At 34.6% G+C, this 22,587-nt stretch overlaps 2 protein-coding genes and 1 long non-coding RNA gene across 3 annotated transcripts; 2 read left to right on the forward strand and 1 right to left on the reverse strand.

Annotated features, from left to right (window-relative positions):
• The first annotated feature begins 469 nt into the window (after window positions 1-469).
• Window positions 470-7,562, forward strand: LOC104112296 (uncharacterized). The gene is made up of 9 exons (XM_009622175.4): window positions 470-683; window positions 774-857; window positions 2,553-2,662; window positions 2,786-2,836; window positions 4,358-4,501; window positions 4,597-4,686; window positions 5,188-5,294; window positions 5,840-5,924; window positions 7,138-7,562. The coding sequence occupies exons 1-9, from the start codon at window positions 572-574 to the stop codon at window positions 7,234-7,236; spliced, it is 882 nt and encodes a 293-aa protein (XP_009620470.1). The 5' UTR covers window positions 470-571; the 3' UTR covers window positions 7,237-7,562.
• LOC138896508 (uncharacterized) lies at window positions 5,833-6,356 on the reverse strand. Its single transcript, XR_011409761.1, has 2 exons — window positions 6,305-6,356; window positions 5,833-6,007 (listed from the first exon to the last, which is right to left on the reverse strand). It is a non-coding gene; the product is annotated as an uncharacterized lncRNA (long non-coding RNA).
• A 9,492-nt stretch (window positions 7,563-17,054) lies between the features above and the next one.
• Window positions 17,055-17,549, forward strand: LOC108947904 (uncharacterized). Its single transcript, XM_018776374.1, has one exon. It carries the CDS (start codon window positions 17,055-17,057, stop codon window positions 17,547-17,549), a length of 495 nt encoding a protein of 164 aa, XP_018631890.1.
• Window positions 17,550-22,587: the final 5,038 nt, after the last annotated feature.

The following is a 22,587-nucleotide window of genomic DNA, read 5'->3' on the forward strand; positions in this document are numbered from 1 at the left end:
ATATTCTACTTTCATACATTAATTAAGAAATTAAATCATGATATATTATAAATGATAATGAAAGAAACTTTCAAAAAGGAAGGGTGGGATTGGTGGTACGGCTTAATCACAATAAAAAAATAAATAATTATACTTCAATTTTTTTTCTTTATTGATTATTGATCTAACTAAATAAAATTAATTTTTATCATTTTCAAAAAATCATATTCTTAAAAATTTATTTATAAATTCAGTACATTATTTAATAATAGTTTTTACGTATTTTATTTTAAAACATTACCCACTGAGATGGGGTATACGCGCAATGCATATCATGAGACTAGTATAGAAATAGGCTAATATAGTAGTATGCTTTGCCAATAACTGGGCCTAGCTTATATATTGGGAAGCCCAATCCAACCTAAGGTCCATCTGCAAGTCGAGTTCAACATGGCTCCAAATAATCGAAAATTCAAAACCGAAGCCCATTATACAAACCCATTGAACGTCTCAGAAAAACCCTCCTTTCTTCTTCCCAGAAAATCTCTTAAACCCTACTACCATAGAAAATCTCTTAAACGACTTCTAAGCCATGCATAGAAGGAACATTAGGTTGCGAAGAGAGTATCTTTACAGGAAAAGCTTAGAAGGGAAAGAGCGTTTGCTCTATGAGAAGAAACGCAAAATCAAAGAAGCTTTGGAGGGTTAGGTTTCACACTGAATAAACGAGAAAATTTTGAATTGTATATAATTCTTTTTTTAACCTTCTTTATTAACGATTTTGGGTATTTCAGAGGGAAAACCCATTCCAACTGAGCTCAGGAATGAAGAGGCTGCTCTTCGCAAAGAAATCGACCTTGAAGATGAAAATACTGCTGGTATGCTAACTTCCTTTTTGCTTTTGCCCATGTTTCCTTTGCATGTTTTTTTATAGTTTAGAGGGCTGATTAAGGATCCTGCTACTTGTCTTGGTTATTTGGTATACTTGATTGAATTGGGAATGAAAGTGGTTTGATGTCTAGTATAGGAAAAGAAGTGCGATGTTTACTGGAATTTGTTTAAAGTGATTGATATAAATAACTTGAAGGCCAAAAAATGGCTTTTTGGCGAGTATTAACACCAAGAGTGTGACTAAATGGACAATGAAGCTGGAATGAATCATGGGAGATCAGGGTTCAAATCCTAGCTTCAAACTTCATCCACTTTATGCACTTTTATATAACATCTATTAGGCTTGGAGAAATAGTTCTTTGTTGATTATAAATTGTGGAACATTTGGTCTGTTTAACGGAATGCCAAGAAGAGGAATTTATTTGGTCTTCATATGTGATATAATATTTTTATAGTTGTAGAGTATGAAAGAGAAGGTAAGAGAGAAGCAATGAGGAGTGGTATGACAGATGATGGAAGGCTATGAAACATAAAATAAACTAGAAATTATTAGATTCTGGAAATGCATGAGAAAAGGGATGATTATTCACTTTTACTTCTACCTATAATTTGTCTTAGTATCAGTAGGTCAAAATATTAGAGTACGTTCTATGAAAATCAAATCTCCATCATAGAGAAGCTATGTAAATTTCGGCATACTTCTCCTTTATAGAGCTTAGATCTGTCGTGAAATGCGTTAGATATTAGATATGATTTGCCTCTTACACTTTGTGCTTTGAATGTCTTCACTTACTAGAAAAGTGCTCCCTAACGTCATTGTTATCCTAAACCACAAGGCCAGGGAAGAGCCAAGGAATTGTAGAAACATTAAACATGAACTATCTCCTTAACAGCTGCACCTTGTGTGGTTAAAGAAATTCAATATTGTGATCCTTTTCCTTTCTTGAACCCAGTTGATTCCTGCTATGGCTCTTTCTTCATCTTTCACTATATTCTGCTCCATATCCTTTGCCTATTGTTCCTCACTTCGGTGGATCTCATGTTTCAAAATCATATTCTCTGGTCCTGTGGTGGATGATCATTTCTCACCTTTTTCTTCAGCTTGTAGTATCAGACTTAAAATACCTTTTTCCACCTTTTGGCTAAAATCAACTATAGTTCATTCTGCTTCATTGCTAAGTTGCCAGGACTTTTTGGTTGTTTTGGCATTCAATGGGTGGTGTCTTCCTAGGGTACAAGTTAATGTCCCTTGTGAACATAGATACATGTTGTTTGCTGTCGTCCGCCGGGGTTATGTGGACCTTATGGAAGAAAGGAGAAGTTCCATGTTCTCAATTTTGATTTATCAACCATTTGAAAAAAGAAAAAAAGAAAAAGAAAAAAAAACAAGGGATGCTTTAGGATTTGTTGTAGGGGAATGGAAGTTTCTATTGGAACCTATAACCTTTATAGTTATTGTTCCTTTAATGCTTTATTTTTTGTCATGCTCTCTCTCTCTCTCTCTCTCTCTCTCTCTCTCTCTCTCTCTCTCTCTCTCGCTCTCTCCTTCTTTCTCTTTGTTTTTTTGAAATAAGTGTTCCAGATGGATATGAGGTGGTTTCCAATTACGTTACTTGTTGAGTTGTACGTGCTATGTACTTGCTAGGACTAGTCCTTTATCCTTTTTAATGATGTTGATGCAGTACCTCGATCAACTATTGATGATGAATATGCTAATGCAACTGAAAAAGATCCCAAAATTTTGCTTACCACTTCAAGAAATCCTAGTGCTCCTCTTACTCAGTTTGTCAAGGTTGGTGTACCTATCTAAACAACTCTTTGTTTTATAAGTCATTTATTTGAGAAATATAGTTTTGGTAATAATTTCTCTTGTTGTCCTTTTCTTTATTTTTTCCCTGTTGTTGTATGGAGACAGGAATTAAAAATTGTGTTCCCTAATGCTCAGCGGATGAATCGTGGTGGTCAGGTTGGTTTACTATTGTGAAGTCTATTCTTGTTTGATGCTTTAATGCACTATGAGTTAACTAGTGATGGCTTTTGGAGCATTATAGCTTAAGAGTTTCATAATATTTAGAATTGGAACTAATTTGTCTCTAAGAATAGGACGAGGTGTTCCTTTAGTGTAAATTACAATTTAGACTTATTTGTATATGTACATATTTGTATATATATGGCCATGTTCAACCTAATGCTGGGGTTTAGTCAGCTTAATAATCTTTACTGGACGCTTTTCCATCTTGAAACTTGACCTTCTTTAAACTTAATTCCATTGTACTTGGGAAGATTTAGTTAGTGATAATGTGTATTTAAGAAAGCTAATTGTTTTTTGCACTGTTGCATACTAGTTCAATTTTGATACTGTTCCTCACTTCCTTTAACCTTGGCTCTTTATGTGGTTGGGACTTGGGAATATGATTATATCTTACAATAAGATGTAATATCACTATGATTTTTGAGAAATCTGTTAATATAATCCTTCCTCTTTGGTGGGAAGAAAACAAATCAGAATCTTGAATGTTACAGTTTGAGATTGATCTTCTGTCCCTTGTTTTACTTCCCATTTCCATGTTAGTCCGTTGTTCTACTGAGCATAAAATAGGGAAGATCAGCACCCAAGGGTGTGGCCTAGCAGTAAGGAATGGACATGGGAGATCAAGGTTCAAATCCCATCAGAGCAAATACCTTACGTGATTTCTTCCCATTTGTAAGCAAGCCCTGGTGGATAGAGTTAGGCATCACCTTGAGCCGATCTTATTCAATGGATTGTGACTTCCCTCACTTGAGTGTTCTATCGAGTTTAATTGATGGACTAGTGGACTCATTCGACTCATCTAGTGGATTAGTTGAGGTGCACACAAGCAAGTGGGATACCCCTGTTATCTAAAAATAAAGGAACATCAAGATAAAAGGGAAGAAATTGGATCAGATCCTCCTACATACTAGTTTGAACGATGGATCCTCTCTCTCTCTCTCTCTCTCTCCGTTTTTTTATATGTCAATCTCCTGTTATACTTGGCAGAAAATGGGGCATTTTGGAGAACACTTTACAATTGGCATGTTTATTTTACAAGGTTTTACTGATCACAAACAAAATTGACAAGGTTTGGCACTTTGGTTAAGTATTTCTTGGGACAAGCCAATAGTATAGGCAACTGGGCAGCTCTCTCTACTGTCTCTCTATGACATTTTCTTTTTTGTGTTGTTTTATTTCTAATAGTCGCTACTCCATTCTATTATATGAAAATGAAAGGCAAGGAATTGAAGTAACCTGTATCAGCTTTGTGTCTTTGCTTCATAAAATCACATATTTCTTTTTGTAAAGAAAAAAATATAGACTCTTCGTCTTCTGGACGTTTCTTTTTTCAACGTGGGAAAATGATTTGGCTTAAGCATTTAATTACTTTTATGTACTTGCATAAGTATCTAGCCCTGTTTTATACATTTATTATGTGTTTTTATTTTAGTCTCTTTTTTTCCCCTTTTTCAGGTTATATCAGAAATAATTGAAACCTGCCGAGCTCATGATTTTACAGATGTAATTTTGGTCCACGAGCATCGTGGTGTGCCTGATGGTATTATCATTAGCCATCTGCCATTTGGTCCAACTGCTTACTTTGGATTGCTCAATGTGGTAAGTGGTCTTATTCTTACCTTATATAGTTCAGAAGTCTTCTGCTGGCTGTGAAGAGTTGCAGATGATGTCCTCATTTAACCATTTTCATGCAGGTCACGAGACATGACATAAAGGACAAAAAATCTATTGGAACCATGCCTGAGGCATACCCACATCTGATTTTTGACAAATTTTCAACAAAGGTTATACCTAACATCCTTTTTTTGACGAATAGTAAAACCGATCATTTTTTTTATGCATTTCCAATGGACTTGCTAGACATATTAACAAAAGAAACAAGAATTCTATGTTATCTCCATATCAAAGTTTATAGCTTCTCAGTGGCTCCCAGTTGGTGACATATTGACATCAAGAGGTTTTAATTTGGTCGCTTATATCTGCAAACAATCAATCCTAGAAGTTTTAATTATATATGAATGTCTGGAGTCTTTGTATTCTTAGAGCCCGTTTGGATTGACTTATTTTAAGTGCTTTTAAGCCATTTTGTAGTGTTTGGACAGAGTAAAAAAGTGCTTTTAAGCACTTGTTTGTAAGCTAAAATGACAAAAACAAGCCAAAAGCCAAAATATGCTTAAAAGCTATTTTGGCTTAAAAGTCACTTAAAATAAGCCCATCCAAACGGGCTCTTAGTGTGGCATCTTATATACTGTTCTATGCTAACCAGGGATATTTTGATCATGCAGCTTGGTGAGAGGACAGTTAACATCCTAAAGCATTTGTTTCCAGTGCCCAAGCCTGATACAAAACGTATTATCACATTTGCTAACCAGTCAGACTATATTTCATTCAGGTTAGATTCTTGTTCGTAGTAGTTAAATTACTTGAAAATTAATGGTGTCATACGAGCAGAATGAAGCTTGTAAAGTGTATCTTTGGCACTGGCTATCCTTAAACAAGTAGATATATATCTGGCTTCTGTTTGTAATGTTCTATTCTTTTTTCTTTTTGGTAACATTTTATTTCTTTTTCATAGTCTATCCTTTAAGGGATGTCTCTTTTAGTTGTGTTTCAGTCATTAGATTCTACATTTTTGTTCCAACAAGCTTAGCATAGTGAATCTTTTAGAAAATCGTTAACCTTTGTTTATTTCTGTCATGGTGGTGTACATGGATTTGCCTGAAATATCCTAACAAATAGAAAGGTGGAGGGTCCTTACCACTAGGCTATCCCTTCTGTTGTCAAAGAACCTTTTATATAGACCTAAGCATTAGAGGGAAAGGGTCTTTTCTGATTGACAGAGAGGATAGTTGAAAAGGAGGTTAAGTTTTGATCATTTGCCAAATATACAACATCTTTTCCTCCTTGCTTTGTACTAAATTTGATTGAAACATGCAGACATCACATCTATGAAAAGCACGGAGGTCCAAAATCAATTGAGCTGAAAGAGGTTGGTCCTCGATTTGAACTACGGCTTTACCAGGTAACCATAATTCAAATGAGACTTGATTCATCATTCTTGTCTGCATCCGTGTTTATGTATAATTCTGAAACACTGTTATATTGCTTATCTAAGAGCTCGTTTGGACATAAGAAATTTCCCTTTTTTCCAAAAAACATTCACTTTTTTTCGAAATCAGCGTTTGTTCATAAAATTTCCAATTCACTTAAAGATGCATTTTGGAAATTTTCGAAAATTTGAAAAACTACAAAAAGCTGTTTTGTCAAAATTTTCACTCACAAAACTTCAAAAGCAACCCAAAATTATATTAATGTCCAAACACAACTCTAAATTTCAAATACCATTTTCACTTGAAAATTTTTTCCCCCTATTTTGAAATTTTACAATTCTTGTGTCCAAACGCCCACTAAGTTATTAGCAGACCGACATGTCTATACAATTTTCCTTGTTGGAGGGGGCATCATCTTTCATATCTACATATTCCTTTTAGAAAAATTCGGAATGATAAAAAAAGAAAAAAAGTGCTGCAGGTTCTTGTATATGTATCATGATAATGGATATCAAGTAACTAGACTATAGTGATATTGGACCCTTATCTCCATTGAGTTTATTAATCTGTGATTTTTCTTGTTTTTGAAATTTGTCATATTAGTTAACAGCATTGTTTTGGTCTTAAAGACTCGGCGCCTGAAATTGATACTGTGGAGGAGGGTGGAAGTTAGGAAAGACCATACCCTGCTTTCTTCCACAGTTTGATATTTCTTTTTTCACAACTCTCTGATTTGGTGCCAGATAATAATAATCAACCTCTAATCTCTGAAAGTTCTATAATTTAGATCCTATTTGATTTTATGATTTGATGTAAGATAATAGTAGCGCTTCATACTATTTACTTGTTACAGTGTAGTTCAACTTTTGTGTGCCTGTCAGTTTCTGATTCTAAATAGATCATTTTCTCCATTTTAAAGTATAACATGGTCGAACATAATGGCCTCATTGAGATGCATGATTTTAAAGTATAATATGGTCGAACATAATGGCCTCATCGAGATGCATGATTTTCTTCCATAGCATGTTTCCAAGTGCTTGTGCTGTCTCTTTATTGAATATCAATTACATAATGTACAGCTTTCGTGCTATGTTAGGATCATGTGATAGCTTTTGGTTTTGCTGAAAGTCTTGATCAGCGTTACATCTGTCGTGTCTGATCAAGTTACTTGTTTCCTTTCTGTAGATAAAACTAGGAACGATGGATCAGGATGAAGCTCAAACCGAGTGGATCATAAGGCCTTACATGAACACATCCAAAAAACAGAAGCTTCTAGGGGACTGAAGATGCAGAATAGAAACTTTAAAACTCCAAGCATTAACAGAAGTTGATATCAAATAATTTTGTTAGCGAGAAAACATCACAGAGCAAGATATGTGTTTGATCATGGAATCGCAGGAGCTATTTATCTTAGAGCAATATTTGACGTAATTGCCGCTTGTGGTTCCATAGAGAGGAGATGCTGTAAAGTCTGTGCCTGTGTGGAGGTGAAAAACCGAACTATCTTTGTTTCAAGTAGTCAGTTGGTATTTGGTATTTCCCTGCAACTGGGAATATGATGTAATGTATAATATACTAGTTTTTTTTAATCTCAAAATTGATTTATATGACTCTTCTATCTTGAGGTTGATGCAGCTTAAATGATGAGGCAAGAAAAAATAGAATGATTCTTTTTGCCTTCAACTTCCTTATCAATCTTTCTTCTCTTTTTTCCTTTTTTGTGGTATTAAGCATATACTTGCATCTAATAAGACAAGCACTTACCTCTAACATCTGTCTCTTGAATATTGCAACATTCAAACCTGCTTTCTTTCCATTCAATTAAAGAAAGAATCCTGAATTGTCAATTTATGAAACAAGTTTCAAGTCAAATAAGACCCATGTGCTTCTTCATGTCTGTTGAAAGGTGAGAATTGATTAGTCCCCTGATTTTAAGTTACCTTCTCTCTGGTGCCTTCGTGACAGCCTGAACAACGTTTGCAGACTTCGTCTCTTCTCTCTTTGTTGCAGGTTTTATCTTATTCCTCTGGGGATGGTCGAAAGTTCCCCTGTAGCTTTTGACACTTCAATTTCGTGATAAAGGGACTTCAAGTCATCACCTATAGACTATAGTAGTGTACAATCTTGGATCATCAGGGTAGGCAGGAGCAATGCTGAAGCACAAGAACTTGATGTCCAGCCTCGAGAGTCTATTCTACAACAAAATTTCTCTTTAAACTTTTTCACAAACGAGTTCCAACTTCTGAACTATTTTTTATAATAGGAATTGCCCTAAAGGCGAAATAATATACCTTGAGGTCATTCATAGCATTCGAGTATGGTCCCTAATGAACTATTTAAGAAGTTGATATTTTCACATCATACTCGCGTTCAAAAGATAGTCAAGATATACCTTGTAGGAGAACAGATATCCTATCATAGTTCACTTTGGGGTTTGTTTACCCTTAAAATGAACAACAATTGAATTTATACGTGGTTTAAAAGATATGTGATTTAATATAGGAAAATTTACCTGCCATAGCTAAATCTAAGAGCTATTAATGGATCATAGTTACCTTTTAATTTAATTATTTTTCATAGCTACAATAAATTTTCAAGTTACCCATCATAGCTGATACCAAATACACAGAGTTATTCCACTGAATAATCTTTTCTCTCAACCCTATTTCTCTCTTCTCTCTAAACTCTCTCTCCTTTTTCCTCTCTCTTCTCCCTCGGCAGTAGAGAAGTCACCGCCGATCGTCTTCTCCGGCAGAGTGCTACGGAGCCCAACTAAACAGCCGCCTCTTTCTCTCTTCCCCACACATCACCACCCTCCGCCTTATACCCCCTTCACCGCGAATCACCCTTAAATACTATTGCCAGCCACCGTCAATTTTTGTGTTATTGTGCTATTTTATCAATTTATAAATAAAAAAATTAAAAATTCATGGGGCTTATGGTTTATGTCTCGGGGTATAAGCCTCCCCTCGCAATAAGCAAAACGCTCCACCTTACACTCTCGTCTTTAAAATACTATTATTAGGTTATCAAATTTGAAGAATTTGGTTAGCTTTCTAGGCTAGAGTTTATAGTCTTGAAAGAGGTAGCTACAATTGGGTTGATTGTACGGGTTAAGGTACTAGAATTAATCCCCTGGGTTATTGAGTTGTAATCTACAATATCTCTTAAAAGTTAATAAAATCTTGAGGCAAATCCTGCGAAGATAGGTCGTGGTTTTTACTCTTTTGAGCAAATAAGTTTTCCACGTAAAAATTATTGTGTTGTTTAATTTTTGTACTTTATTTTATGTTTGTGTCTGAAATTCTTAGGTAAAAGAACCAGGTTCTTTAACATGCGAAAATCTGGCAAAATACAATTCAGTCCTCCCCCTCTTGTGTCAAGGTGCGTCCTAAAATAATAATTGGTATTAAAGTAGGTTCTTTCAAGCAAGGCTAATACCTTAAAAAGATTCGAGATGGCTGCACCTCCGGCGGAGTGCTACGGAGTATCAAAGTAGGTTCTTTCAAGAAGAAGTAAGGCTATTTTCCCTCTCTCTTCTCCCTTGGCAGCAAAGAAGTCATCGCCGACCGTCTTCTCCGGCGGAGGCTACGGAGCCCCACTAAACAACCACCTCTTTTTCTCTTCCCCACACATCACCACCCTCCGCCTTATACCCCCTTCACCGCGAATCACCCTTAAATACTGTTGCCACCCACCGTCAAATCCAGATCTAAAATCACGAAGTTGCCATCAATCTATTAGCGGCGGCGAAAATAATGGAGGAGGAAGATCAGAGGCGTCACTTGATGTGGATCTAACGGAGATGCCAGAATCCATGGCTTCTTCTCCTTATTTGTATCTCACATATGAGTGTATTCGTTTGACCTGAGACTTATTCCTCCACCACTACTTTTTACGCCGGAAAAAGAAGTCGCCTCTTTCTTCTTCATTGCCTTTCACGTCGGAAAATCGTTGTATAAATACAGTGTATTTTTTTATTTTCATCAGAGATCTAAATTATATTTTGAATTTTCGCCAGAGATCCGATGCGGTTTGATTGCATTCTCCATTTTAAATATAATGTATTTTATATTCTCGTGGAAGATCAGACTGTATTCATTATTTTTTAGTTAAATATAGTTAATTTTTAACAGGATTTGAATATATTCTTCATTTTTATTGTAAATACAATTGTATAATATATTTCTCCCAAGATCTGAATTGTTTTGATTGTATTCTTCTTTTCTAACATAGTGTATTTGTATTTTCGTCAGAGATTTGATCGAATTTGACTGTATTCTTCATTTCGTCATTTAAGTGTAAATATATTCAAATATAGTCGAATATGTTCAATCTTGCCACATCAAATAAGGTTGGATACAGTTGGATAGTGTATTCAAATACACTCAAATACACGCAAAAAAAATAAAAAATATAGCTTAACAGTGTATACACTCAAATACAACAAATTATCCAAAACTAGCTACGAAACATAAATACATAATATATAGCTACGGATTGTTAAAAACTCCTTAAAAGGTAGTCATTTCTGAAAGTTTCCCTTTAATTTAACACGAATGATCTAAGAACAATAAATAATTAAATTGAAGGAAAACAAAAATAATCAAACCGAACACGATAGATGATTAGGCCTAGCTTTATGACGAACAATGAAAGTTGGTTCTGATTAAGCCCTCGAATCGAGCTTAGTTGCAACTAAATAAATAAGCATCACAAGAACACTTTGAATAGTAATTAGAGAATAAAAATTGACTTTATAGCTTTGGTATGCGTGCCAACAGTGATCTTAAAAATAAAAGGTTCTCCCCTTTATACAGTAAAAAATTTTCTACGAAATATAAATACATAATATATAGCTACGGATTGTTAAAATATCTCCTTAAAAGGTAGTCATTTCTGAAAGTTCCCCTTTAATTTAACATGAATGATCTAAGAACAACAAATAATTGAATTGAAGGAAAACAAAAACGATCAAATCGAACACGATAGATGATTAGGCCTAGCTTTATGACGAACACTGAAAGTTAGTTCCGATTAAGCCCTCGAATCGGGCTCAGTTGCAACTAAATAAATAAGCAGTACAAGAACACTTTGAATAGTAATTAGAGAACAAAAATTGACTTTATAGCTTTGGTATGCGTGCCAATGGTAATCTTAAAGATAAAAGGTTCTCCCCTTTATATAGTAAGGGATTTTCAATCCTAGTACAAGTCTAAATAAGGTAAAAGTCTTTCTCTTCTAGTAAATAGTGATAGGCAGTTGATATCGAGTGACATTTGTGCCGTAATATCCGGTTAAGGGAGGATATTTTGGCCTCTCATTTGTTCTGTCTAACTTTCTTTCCCTTAGCCTCGGTTCTTTACTTTGCTCGAGATCAATTCTTCTCATGCTTGGTTGTCCGATTCTTGGCGCACCATTCGTCCTCCCTGGGCTCTGATATGTGGGAGCCCTCGGCATTACCCGAGGCCATATCGGGTCACGCTGTCCTCTCGTTTCTTTTCCGGGAAATCGGGATAACTTTATCCCCGATTTTACCCGCACACATATAGTTCCCTCACTTTTCGGAGAGCAGATTTATAGAAACCACGAGAAGTGATTAACTGGCCCCGGTTCCTTCCTCCATACGCCACAAACGGGTTGACGAGTCAACGAAACGTCCCATCAATCGCGTCGTTCTGATTTAGGACACGTGTCAGCTGTCGTTTGACCATCCCCGGTTGATAACGTCCAAATTCACTACTAAAAAGTAAATGAATACGGTCGCATGCAATATAATTTACCCAACTATGAGTCGGGGTCGAATCCCACAGAGAACAATATGTAGGCGATTATGAATGTAAGAGAATTATCACTGATTATGCAATGCCAAACACTTAGAATGATTGTTGAAAAAATATTATAGCTAAATGCGAAAACGTAAACTAACCTAGAAAGCAAGTAAAATGATCAATGGCTACAAGCATGGGTGCATCGGAATTTACACTCAAGTAACGATCTAATATATTTTACAATTTTATAAATATGAATGAATTTATTATTTATTAGCTTCGGATAATAATTCTATATTAGTTTCTCTCGAAGACTAACAAGACTTCCTAATTGAATTATTCCTAAAATAATTAAGAGATTAAGCACACCCGAATATGGCTACAAGTAGTTCATTCCTATCCCTAGGTAGAATCTATAAAGTGAGGGTTAACTCCTCAAGTTCTTGTTAATTAATCTTTTCCAACCCCGAATTATTTTTTCCAAAATTAATCCGAAGTGAATGGGCGAGTCCTAGGGTTAGCTAATCCTTTTGGAAATATTTAAGAACAAGAATAATTAAAGAAACAATAACTCGCTTCATAATAAATAAAAATCGTTCAACACATAAGCACAACAAGGTATTTAATCCACACTTTAAATATGAATATTTTCATAAACAAGATTCAAGTGTTGGAAATAAATACTACATACTTAGATATACAATACAAAGTAAGGAAATGAAGAAATGAGCATAAAGGAGTAAGAAATTCTCAACCAAAAGCTTCAAATCTTCAAAATCCAAGTGTGTGTGCAAGAACCCTAGCTTCCAAAACTTGTCCTCTCTAGTATATGCATTGAAAATAAGCCAAAAGATGTTCCAAGATAAGATTGTCCAATTACAAATGAGCCAAGTCGTGTATTAAATGGTTTGGCGTCAAAATTATGAAATTCCAGAACTGTCCAGTTTTTCCGCCCAGTTTCTTCTTCGCGTTCGCGAACAGTACTTCGCGTTCGCGAAGGTTTGATTTTTGCTTCTTTCGAGTTTGCGATATCTCCTTCGTGTTTGCGAAGGTTTGTCTCCTGCTTCATCGCGTTCGCGTTTATACCTTTGCGTTCGCAAAGGTTGGCTTCCTCCTTCTTCGTGTTTGTGTAGAGTATCTCGCGTTCCCGAAGGCTTGTTGTCCCGATGCTTCGCGTTCGCGAAGGGTAATTCACCGGGCAGATTTTCTTTGTCCATTTTAGCTTCTTTTTGACTCGTTTTCACTTGGTTTCTTCACTATCACTTCTAAATCACTTGATACCTGAAATATACCAATAAACCTCAATAAATGTCTTAGTTTCACAACATAATCATACAAAAGCCTAAGTATCAAGAAGAGATAAGTGGGTAAAATACCAACTTATCACCGGTGGGCATCGAATGCGAAACGTCACACATTAATTATTTTCCTCCTATAAAAGCTGCAGTTTCCTTTTTTCACCTTTTTACTTTCTGATTTCGAATCTTCTTGAGTTACCCTCGAATTTTTTACTTGTTCATCATTCTCTCAAATCTTCACAAATTGTTCTTCACATCTTCATTTCTTCATCTTCAATCTATAGATCTTCATACTTTGTCTTTAAATTTTCAAGCTAGACCTTCAAATTTTCATGTCAATCTTTATATCAGCCTTATAACCTTCATATTCCCAGATAAAGATAGTCAAAATCTCAAAATCGGTGCCTAAAAATACTGCTCCTTCAATATCTACCCCGACCGCAGATACCAAGGTTGCCCTTACGATAGTAACCCCAGCACCTCCTCTCAAAGAGTTTATCCCCGGAGGCTGCTCCATAGATAACGACTTTAAGGTCGAAAAAGCCTCCATACAAGGAGATCGAGGTGAGGAGGCGTGGAGGTATATTTGCTTTATCACCGAAGAAACTGATAAGTGCATTTTACCAGATGCTAACCACATAATTTCTCTCATAAAAATAAATAAATTATCATGTTTCCTCCATATTTTTAACTTTATTTTGCAGGAATAATTATAGAAGAATTGTTGTGCGCAACATGAAAAAAAAATTCAAGAAAAATACAGCAAAGAAGTGTAGGATCGAGCTATGATTCATTACTGCCGTGACAATGCACCAAGTCTCGATTTGTCATGATGAAATCTAAACTTAGAATGACAGAATTCTCATCTCTGCAAATTCAAAATCTAGATTTGCAATGGAAATCTAGCACCAAATCGGGAATTCGAATTCTCATATCTGCAAATGCAAAATCTAGATTTGCCATGGAAATCTAGCACCAAATCGAGAAGTCATCATGAAATTTTCTTATTTAAGAAGATGGTGCCCAATCAGAGGAGAGCATCGCAGTAGAGAGAAAGCTTAGAGCTAGAAGTCTGAATCTAAATTGTTAAATAAGCTTCTCTATTTTATTTCTTTCACAAGTATCGAGTTATCTTTTCTTGTAAATCACAATAGTGGTTTAGTTGTTGTTTCTAAATAAATTCTAGTGTAGGAAATTATTCTAGTTCCTGCTTTTAATTAAATAGGGAAAATTATTCTTCTTAAATATTTCTTTCTATTTTTTTATTTAATGGACAAGAATATTTTTATTGTTAGTACTAATTCCAGTATGGAGTAATTTTTCTTGTGTTGGGAGAAAGACGGATCTTAATATTTCTATATAATAGTAGATATTATTCTTCAAATTCACATGCTTGAGCTAAAATTTATTTAACTTTTATCTGCTTTTACAGTTAGACGTTATTTAATTTAATAACATCTATCTATCTTGTACTACATATTAACTATTTATTAATTTTATAATCGAGAGATGTGGAAGAAATATTACAGTTAAGTGTAGTATTGATAAATGTTAGTAATATTTATTCAGTAACATCTCTCTTTTATGTTATAATTAATTTTACACTTATTTGTAATCGAGAGAGGCGAATAGTGTAATAATCAGTTATAACAAGTAGGGTAACCGAAAGGGACTTACTAACAAGAGCGAGTTTTAGTTCAATCATATATTTCCGGTTCTTCAATATTACTAGTTTAAAAATTAATTTGTATAACCTAGAGGAGTGCAATTAATTATTCAACTTAAATAATAATATATTTTTATAATCGTGAGAGGCATTTATACATTCTTGAGAAATAGAAATTGAAGAATAATAATTCTATTATATAATAGAAATATTAAGTGAAGTTAAGATCCCAACACATTTTTATTATATTTGTGAAAAATAAAATATTTTTTATTGCTCTATTCATGCATTTTTAGTTAGTTAATTTAGAACTCAACTCTTTCTAATTTTCTCAAATAGTAATTAAAACAAGAAACGTCTGTAGAATAGATAAACCAATCTCTGTGGGTTCGATATCTTTCTATACTATTATTTGACAGAGTACGAGTTAGAATTTTATATACGCTAGACACTCGTCAAAGTTTTGGCGCCGTTGCCGGGGATTGGCTAAAGTCTACTACAGATTAATTATTTTACTACTAATTTGAGATTTTTTTGTCTAATTATTTTAACTTTTCTGCAGAAATTTCAGAAAGTGTATGACCCGTTCCTCTTCTAGAGAACTAGTCGATTACGATCCTGAAATTGAAAAATCCTTATGGTTGTTGCGAAAAGAACAAACCTCACGATCTCAAATTTTCACATCAGAGGAAATGGATAACGAAGAACTCAATAACCAACTTCCACCACATCAAGTAGAAGAGCAGTGTGATGAGGTGGCACCACGACGTGATAGAATACTCCGTGATTATGCAAGGCCAAATTATTTTGAAGGAGAATCAAGTGTGAGGAGACCACCAATTGCAGCAAGGCCAAATCCGCACAGGCTTGATTCAAACCATTCAACAATCATGTCAGTTTGTTGGTGATGCAAGTGAAGATCCTCACACCCATCTAATTGATTTTCTTGAATTAGTCAAAACTTGCAGGTACAATGGAGTTACAACAGATGCTATCAGGTGCGGCTTTTACCTTTTTCATTAAAAGGTGAAGCCAAAACATGGCTGCGAAGCCTGCCTAAAGGTTCCATTACAACATGGGACCAAATGGCCCAAAAATTTCTTAATAAATATTTTTCACCTGCAAAAACAATTAAATTGAAGCAAGAAATCAATAATTTTATATAGACAGATACTGAATTTGTATACCAGGCATGGAAAAGTTTAGCAGCAATGTTAATAAAATGCCCACATCATGGTATCCAAGACCCTGATATTTTATATATTTTCTATCACGGTCTTAAATCCTCTGCTAGAAATGTAATTGATGCAGCATCAGGAGGATCAATAATGGGAAAAACTACTACAGAAGCAATGCAATTGCTTAATAAAATTTCGAAAAATATTTTTCAATGGTCTTCATACAGAATGATTATCAAAAAAAAGAACTGGAGTAAATCAAGTTGAAGCGTTGAATTCATTGACACAACAAATTGCGACCTTAACACAAAAAATGGAGGCTTTTCAGGTAGGTGCTCACTCATCATCCCAACTTGAGAATTGTGATGTTTGTCAAGGTAATCATCTGAATCATGAATGCCAAGCTTCAACACAAAATGAGGAACAAGTAAATGTGATTGGTTATAGAAATAATTACTCATTCGGTAGTCCCATGGCACAAAAACATCCAAGATTTCAATGGAGTAATTCTAATGGTACTGAAAATCCTCAAAGATTTTTTAATCAAAAGCAGCAGGTACATGGACCATATGGTTTTCAAAATCAAAATAGAGGGCAACAAAATTTTCAACAATATCAGCAGCAACCTCAAAGAGCTCATCAACAAAGCCTTGAAGACATGATGTACAAATTCATTAAGGCTACTGACGAGAAGGTTGAAAGTCAACATTCAACTATCAAGAATTTGAAAATTCAGGTAAGCCAATTAGCGACCCTCATGTCTGGACAAATTCAAGGTGCTCTACCAAGCAACACTGAGAAAAATCCAAAAGAACACCTCAAATCCATCTCTCTACGATCAGGTTAATTTCTTGATGATCCATATGGAGATAAAGAAGGAAAGCCACAAGAAGTGAAAAAGGTAAATGAAGGTGAGAATAAAATGGAACCTAAGTTTCCAAAAGAACAAAAGAATAAAGGGAAAAATGTACAAGAAAATGAATTGATAACAAATCCTCACTCTGTACCTCTCCCCTTTCCCCAAAAGATAAAAAGAGAAAAGCTTGACAAACAATTTTCAAAGTTTCTAGATGTTTTGAAGCAACTTTACATTAACATACCTTTCACAGATGCTTTGACGCAAATGCGTTCATATGCTAAATTTCTTAAGCAAATTTTGTAAAGTAAAAGAAAATTGGAAGAAATTTCAATGGTTAAGCTTACAGAAAAATGTAGTGCTATACTTCAAAATAAGCTCCCTCAGAAACTTGGTGATCCGAGAAGTTTTACAATTCTTTGTACCGTGGGAGGTGCTCATTTTGAAAAGGCGTTATGTGATTCAGGTGCTTCAATAAATCTAATGCCCTTTTCAATTTTCAAGAAATTAGAACTTGGTGAAATGAAAGATACTGGTGTGTCTCTTCAATTAGCTGATCAAAGTACTAAGAGACCAAAAGGAATTATTGAAAATATCCTTGTTAGAGTTGACAAATTTGTATTCCCAGTAGATTTTATAGTGCTTGAAATGGAAGAAAATACTGAGGTACCATTAATTTTAGGTAGACCATTTCTCGCAACAAGGAGAGCAGTTATTGATGTTCATCAAGGACAATTAATATTGCGAGTTGATGAGGAAAGAGTAATTTTTGACATGAAGAAAATGATGAAATTTTCTGGGGATGAGTCATCATCACCTTGTTTTTAATTGACTTGCTAGATGACCTTGTAGACGAATACAAAGATAATCAGTTAATTACTGATTCATTGGAGAGATGTTTGGCTAGGTCAGGTACCATAAGTGATGATAACCCCATAATTAGAGAACAAGCTGAAATACTAGAAAAAGAGTCAGAAAATGAGAAAGTCTCACAAAGAGTTCCATTAAAAATTGAACTCAAAGAACTTCCTTCTCATTTAAAATATGTGTTTCTTGAACCTGAATTATTTCCAGTAATCATTTTATCTTCTTTGACTATAGAACATGAAAGCAAACTGATTGAAGTCCTGAGAAAACACAAAAGACCCTTAGGGTGGACTGTAGCCGATATCAAAGGAATCAGTCCAGCTACTTGAATGCACATGATTCTTATGGAGAATGATTATAAGCCAATAGTTCAGCCCCAAAGGAGACTAAACCCAACAATGCAAGAAATCGTCAAGAAAGAAGTTGTGAAACTTCTAGCAGCATGTATCATTTATCCAATATCTAACAGTCCTTGGGTAAGTCCTGTACAGGTAGTACCAAAGAAAGGAGGTATGACAGTAATCAAAAATGAAAATAATTAACTCATACCTACTAGAACAGTCACATGATGGAGAGTTTGTATTGATTACAGATAACTTAATGAAGCCACAAGAAAAGACCATATTCCTTTGCCTTTTATTGACCAAATGTTTGAAAGAGTTGCAGGCCATGGTTTCTACTATTTTCTTGACGGATATTCTGGGTATAATCAGATACCAATTGCTCCAGAATATCAAGAGAAAACTACTTTCACATGCCCCCAAGGTACATATGCTTATCGAAGAATGCCATTTGGACTATGCAATGCTCCTGCTACATTTCAGCGTTGCATGTCGGCAATTTTCTCAGACATGACTGAAAAGTTTCTTGAAATCTTTATGGATGATTTCACACTTTTTGGTAAGACATTTGAAGATTGTCTCTATAATTTGACTTTGGTGCTTAAAAGATGTGAAGAGACAAATTTGATTCTTAATTGGGAAAAATGTCACTTCATGGTAACAGAGGAAATTGTTTTAGGACATAAAATTTATGCTAAAGGAATAGAAGTTGATAAGGCTAAAATTGATCTAATAGCAGGATTACCCCCTCCTGCCACTGTTAAAGGCATTAGAAGTTTCTTAGGACATGCGGGTTTTTATAGAAGATTTATAAAAGATTTTTCAAAAATTTCAAAACCTTTGACTAACCTACTGATGAAAGCTATGAAGTTTGAATTTTCAGATAATTGCAGGAAAGCATTTGAGATTCTCAAGAAACAATTGACGAATGCTCCAATTGTTGTTTCTCCTGATTGGAGCGAACCATTTGAAATAATGTGTGATGCAAGTGATATAGTAGTTGGAGCGATGACAAAAGAGAGAGAAGATTTTCAGGCCTATTTACTACACCAGTAGAACCCTCAATAAAGCTCAAATGAATTATGCCACAACTGAGAAGGAGCTACTTGCAGCAGTATTTGCATTTGACAAATTTCGTTCCTATTTGATAGGAACAAAGGTTATAATTTATACTGATCATGCAGCTTAAAGTACCTCTTAGCAAAGAAAGTGCTAGACCAAGATTACTAAGATGGATACTCCTTTTGCAAGAATTCGATCTTAAAATAAAAGATCGAAAAGGTTCTGAGAATCAGGTAGCTGATCATTTGTTTCGTTTGGAAAATGCACCTACTGAGATAAAAGATATCAAAGAGGAATTTCCTGACGAACATATATTTTTAGTCACAACCGTTATAAATCGACCACCTTGATTTGCTAATATTGCCAACTACTTGGCTGGAGGATGGATTCCAAAAGATTTTTCTTATGAACAAAAGAAAAAAACTTAAAAAAGAAGCAAGACATTATTACTGAGAAGATCCTTACTTGTTTAAATTTTGTGCAGATGACATAATCAGGAGATGTGTACCGGATAGAGAAATGAACAATATCTTAGGTCACTGCCATGATGGGGCTGTAGGAGAACACCATGGAGGAAGAAAGACAGCAGCTAAAGTACTTGAAGTTGATTTTTTTGGCCTACGCTATTCAAAGATGCAAGGAATTATGTCGCCACTTGTGATAAATGCCAGAGAATCGGTAACATTTCAAAAAGGGACGAAATGCCTTTTAACTCTATTTTTGTGTGTGAAATCTTTGATGTATGGGGCATTGATTTTATGGGTCCTTTTCCTCCTTCAAACGGCTATGAATATATTTTGGTAGCTATTGACTATGTTTTAAAATGGGTAGAAGCAATTGCTACTAGAAAAAATGATGCTCATATTGTTTGTGCTTTTCTCAAGAAAAATATTTTTTCTAGATTTGGAACTCCACGAGTTATAATAAGTGATCAAGGAACTCATTTTATAAATAGATAATTCGCTAGTTTATTGTCAAGATATGGAGTAACTCATAAAACAGGAAAGTTGAAGTATCCAATAGAAAATTAAAATTTTTTTTAGAAAAAACTGTTGGTTCTTCTCGAAAAGATTGGTCTTTAAAGTTAGATGATGCTTTATGGGCATACAGAACAGCTTTCAAAACTCCCATAGGCACATCTACTTATAGACTAATTTTTGAAAAAGCTTGTCATTTACATGTGGAATTAGAACATAAAGCATATTGGGCTATAAAATTGTTGAATCTAAACTTGCCAGATGAAGGTAAAAATCATCTATTACAGCTTGATGAGTTGAAAGAGTTCAGACTTACAACATACGAAAAATGCTAAATTGTACAAGGAAAAGATAAAAAATGGCATGACAAACTCATCCGCCATAAAGATTTTAAAGTTGGAGATCAAGTTCTGTTGTACAATAGCCGATTGAGATTATTCCCAAGAAAGTTTAAGTCACGCTGGACAGGACCATATACAGTAACATGAGTGACCCCCTATGGTTCCATTGAAGTACAACATGCAAATGGGGGAGACAAATTCAAAGTAAACGATCATCGTTTGAACCCTTATATCAGCAGATTCTTCGACAAACAAGCTTCAACAATCCTTTTTGCCTAATTTTTAAAATAAGTCGAGCTGACGACGTTAAACTCAGAACTATTTTCTTCCCTTCTCTTTAATATTTTAATTAATTATTAGTAGTAACATATAATATTTCCTTTTTAGTAAATATATGTAATAAAATTAGTTTGTTTTATATATAAAAAGTAAAATAATAATAATAATAATTGCATATATATATATATATATATATATATATATATATATATATATATATATATATATATATATATATATATATATATATATATATATGTGTGTGTGTGTGTGTGTGTGTGTGTGTGTGTGTGTGTGTGTGTGTGTAGTATGTATTAATATATTTTGCAATGATAAAAAATCACTCCCATGATTTCGACAATGAAAGTTTTCTCCTATCATGAAAAAGAACATTTTCTTTGCCATAATCTTGTCTTTGTTATATGAGAGAAACCTTGAGAAGCCAAGAAAAACGAAATGAGGCCAGAATCGAAAAGAAATCAAGGAAGCTCCTTTATCTCCCTTTACTTTTAATTTATTTGTCTTTGCCATGGTCGTAATATTTTGAACTGAATATCTTTTTAAGACTTTTAGTTATTTTAACTTGTTTTGGTAAATAAGTTGGCTAAACTTGATTTGACTTGAAAAGCATAACACTTAGAAAAGACTAATACGATTAAATACTATTCACAGGTGTCATGACCCAAAATCCTTAAAAGGTCGTGATGGCGCCGGACACTACTGTCAGGTAAGCCAACACCAATAATTAGTAAATTCTTATTTTAATATTTTTGAAATCATAGTTTTTTCCCTCAATTAAATAGTATAAGATGGAGTTTACAAAATACATAATAATATCTTTAAAAAAGAAATTTCAATATAGTGCAACCCATAATCATCCCAAAATCCGGTGTCACAAGTGTATGAGCATTAACTAGGAATGTAAAATAAAATACAACAGCTGTCCGGAATACAAATTGGACAGGAAAATTGTAAGTACTCTGAAGGAGACTTTATTAGCTGCGGAGCGTCGTACAGAATGCAGCTCACCTAAATCCCCGCCATAATCGCGCCTCTGCGCCTACAAGGCCGCTAAACGTATGTGTACCTGCACAAAAATGTGCAACAAGTGTAGTATGAGTACATAAATCAACGCGTACCCAGTAAGTATCCCGCCTAACCTCGAAGAAGTAGTGACGAGGGGTCGACTCGGACACTTACTATGGGCTATAATTAATATATCAATGATATGATGAATTATGAATTTTATGAGACAACGGTAAACACAATAACATGAGGCAGGTAAATAATTCTATTGTTAATAAAGGATTCCCAAATTTATTTTCATCTTTTAATAATTTATATCTCTGACCAATGAGGCCATATCAATTATTAATAATTCCAAAACAATCAATAAAGTCATGCACAAATCATGCCGAGGTCGTACGGTCTGATCCAATAAATATTTAAACTGTGTACTGCCAGAGAGTCGAATGGCGCGAACCATAGATGTATCTATTTAATCTGCCGAGGCGTTCGGCCCGTTCCACAAAGATAAACACATTCAAACAGTCAATCGAGAATTCATCAAGGGGGAATTTCCCAAGGAAATGGCAATTTCTCTTTTAACAGTCAAGAAATAATGTTTAGCTTTTTAGAAAATTTATTTACCAAGCTCGATATGATTTAATCATTTTAAATTGACAACAAGGTTGCAAATATTACAAGTAGAGCATGCTTTTGGGTCCTAGACTACCCGGACTTAAGCATAATAGTAGCTACGCACGGACTCTCGTCACCTCATGTGCGTAACCCCCACAAATAGGAGCACATATTGATTTATTTTATCTATGGGGTAAATTCCCCCTTACAAGGTAAGAAATGAGACTTACCTCGCTCCGAAGTTCCATAACTGGCTCCAACGCTACTCTAGCACCTCAAACCGATGCCCAATGCTCCAAACTAGCCAGATAATGTGCAAACCAATGAAAATATACCCTAATACTAATAACAATTCAAT

The sequence above is a fragment of the Nicotiana tomentosiformis genome, chromosome 7 (genome assembly GCF_000390325.3).
Source record: "Nicotiana tomentosiformis chromosome 7, ASM39032v3, whole genome shotgun sequence".
Taxonomy (NCBI): Eukaryota; Viridiplantae; Streptophyta; class Magnoliopsida; order Solanales; family Solanaceae; genus Nicotiana; species Nicotiana tomentosiformis.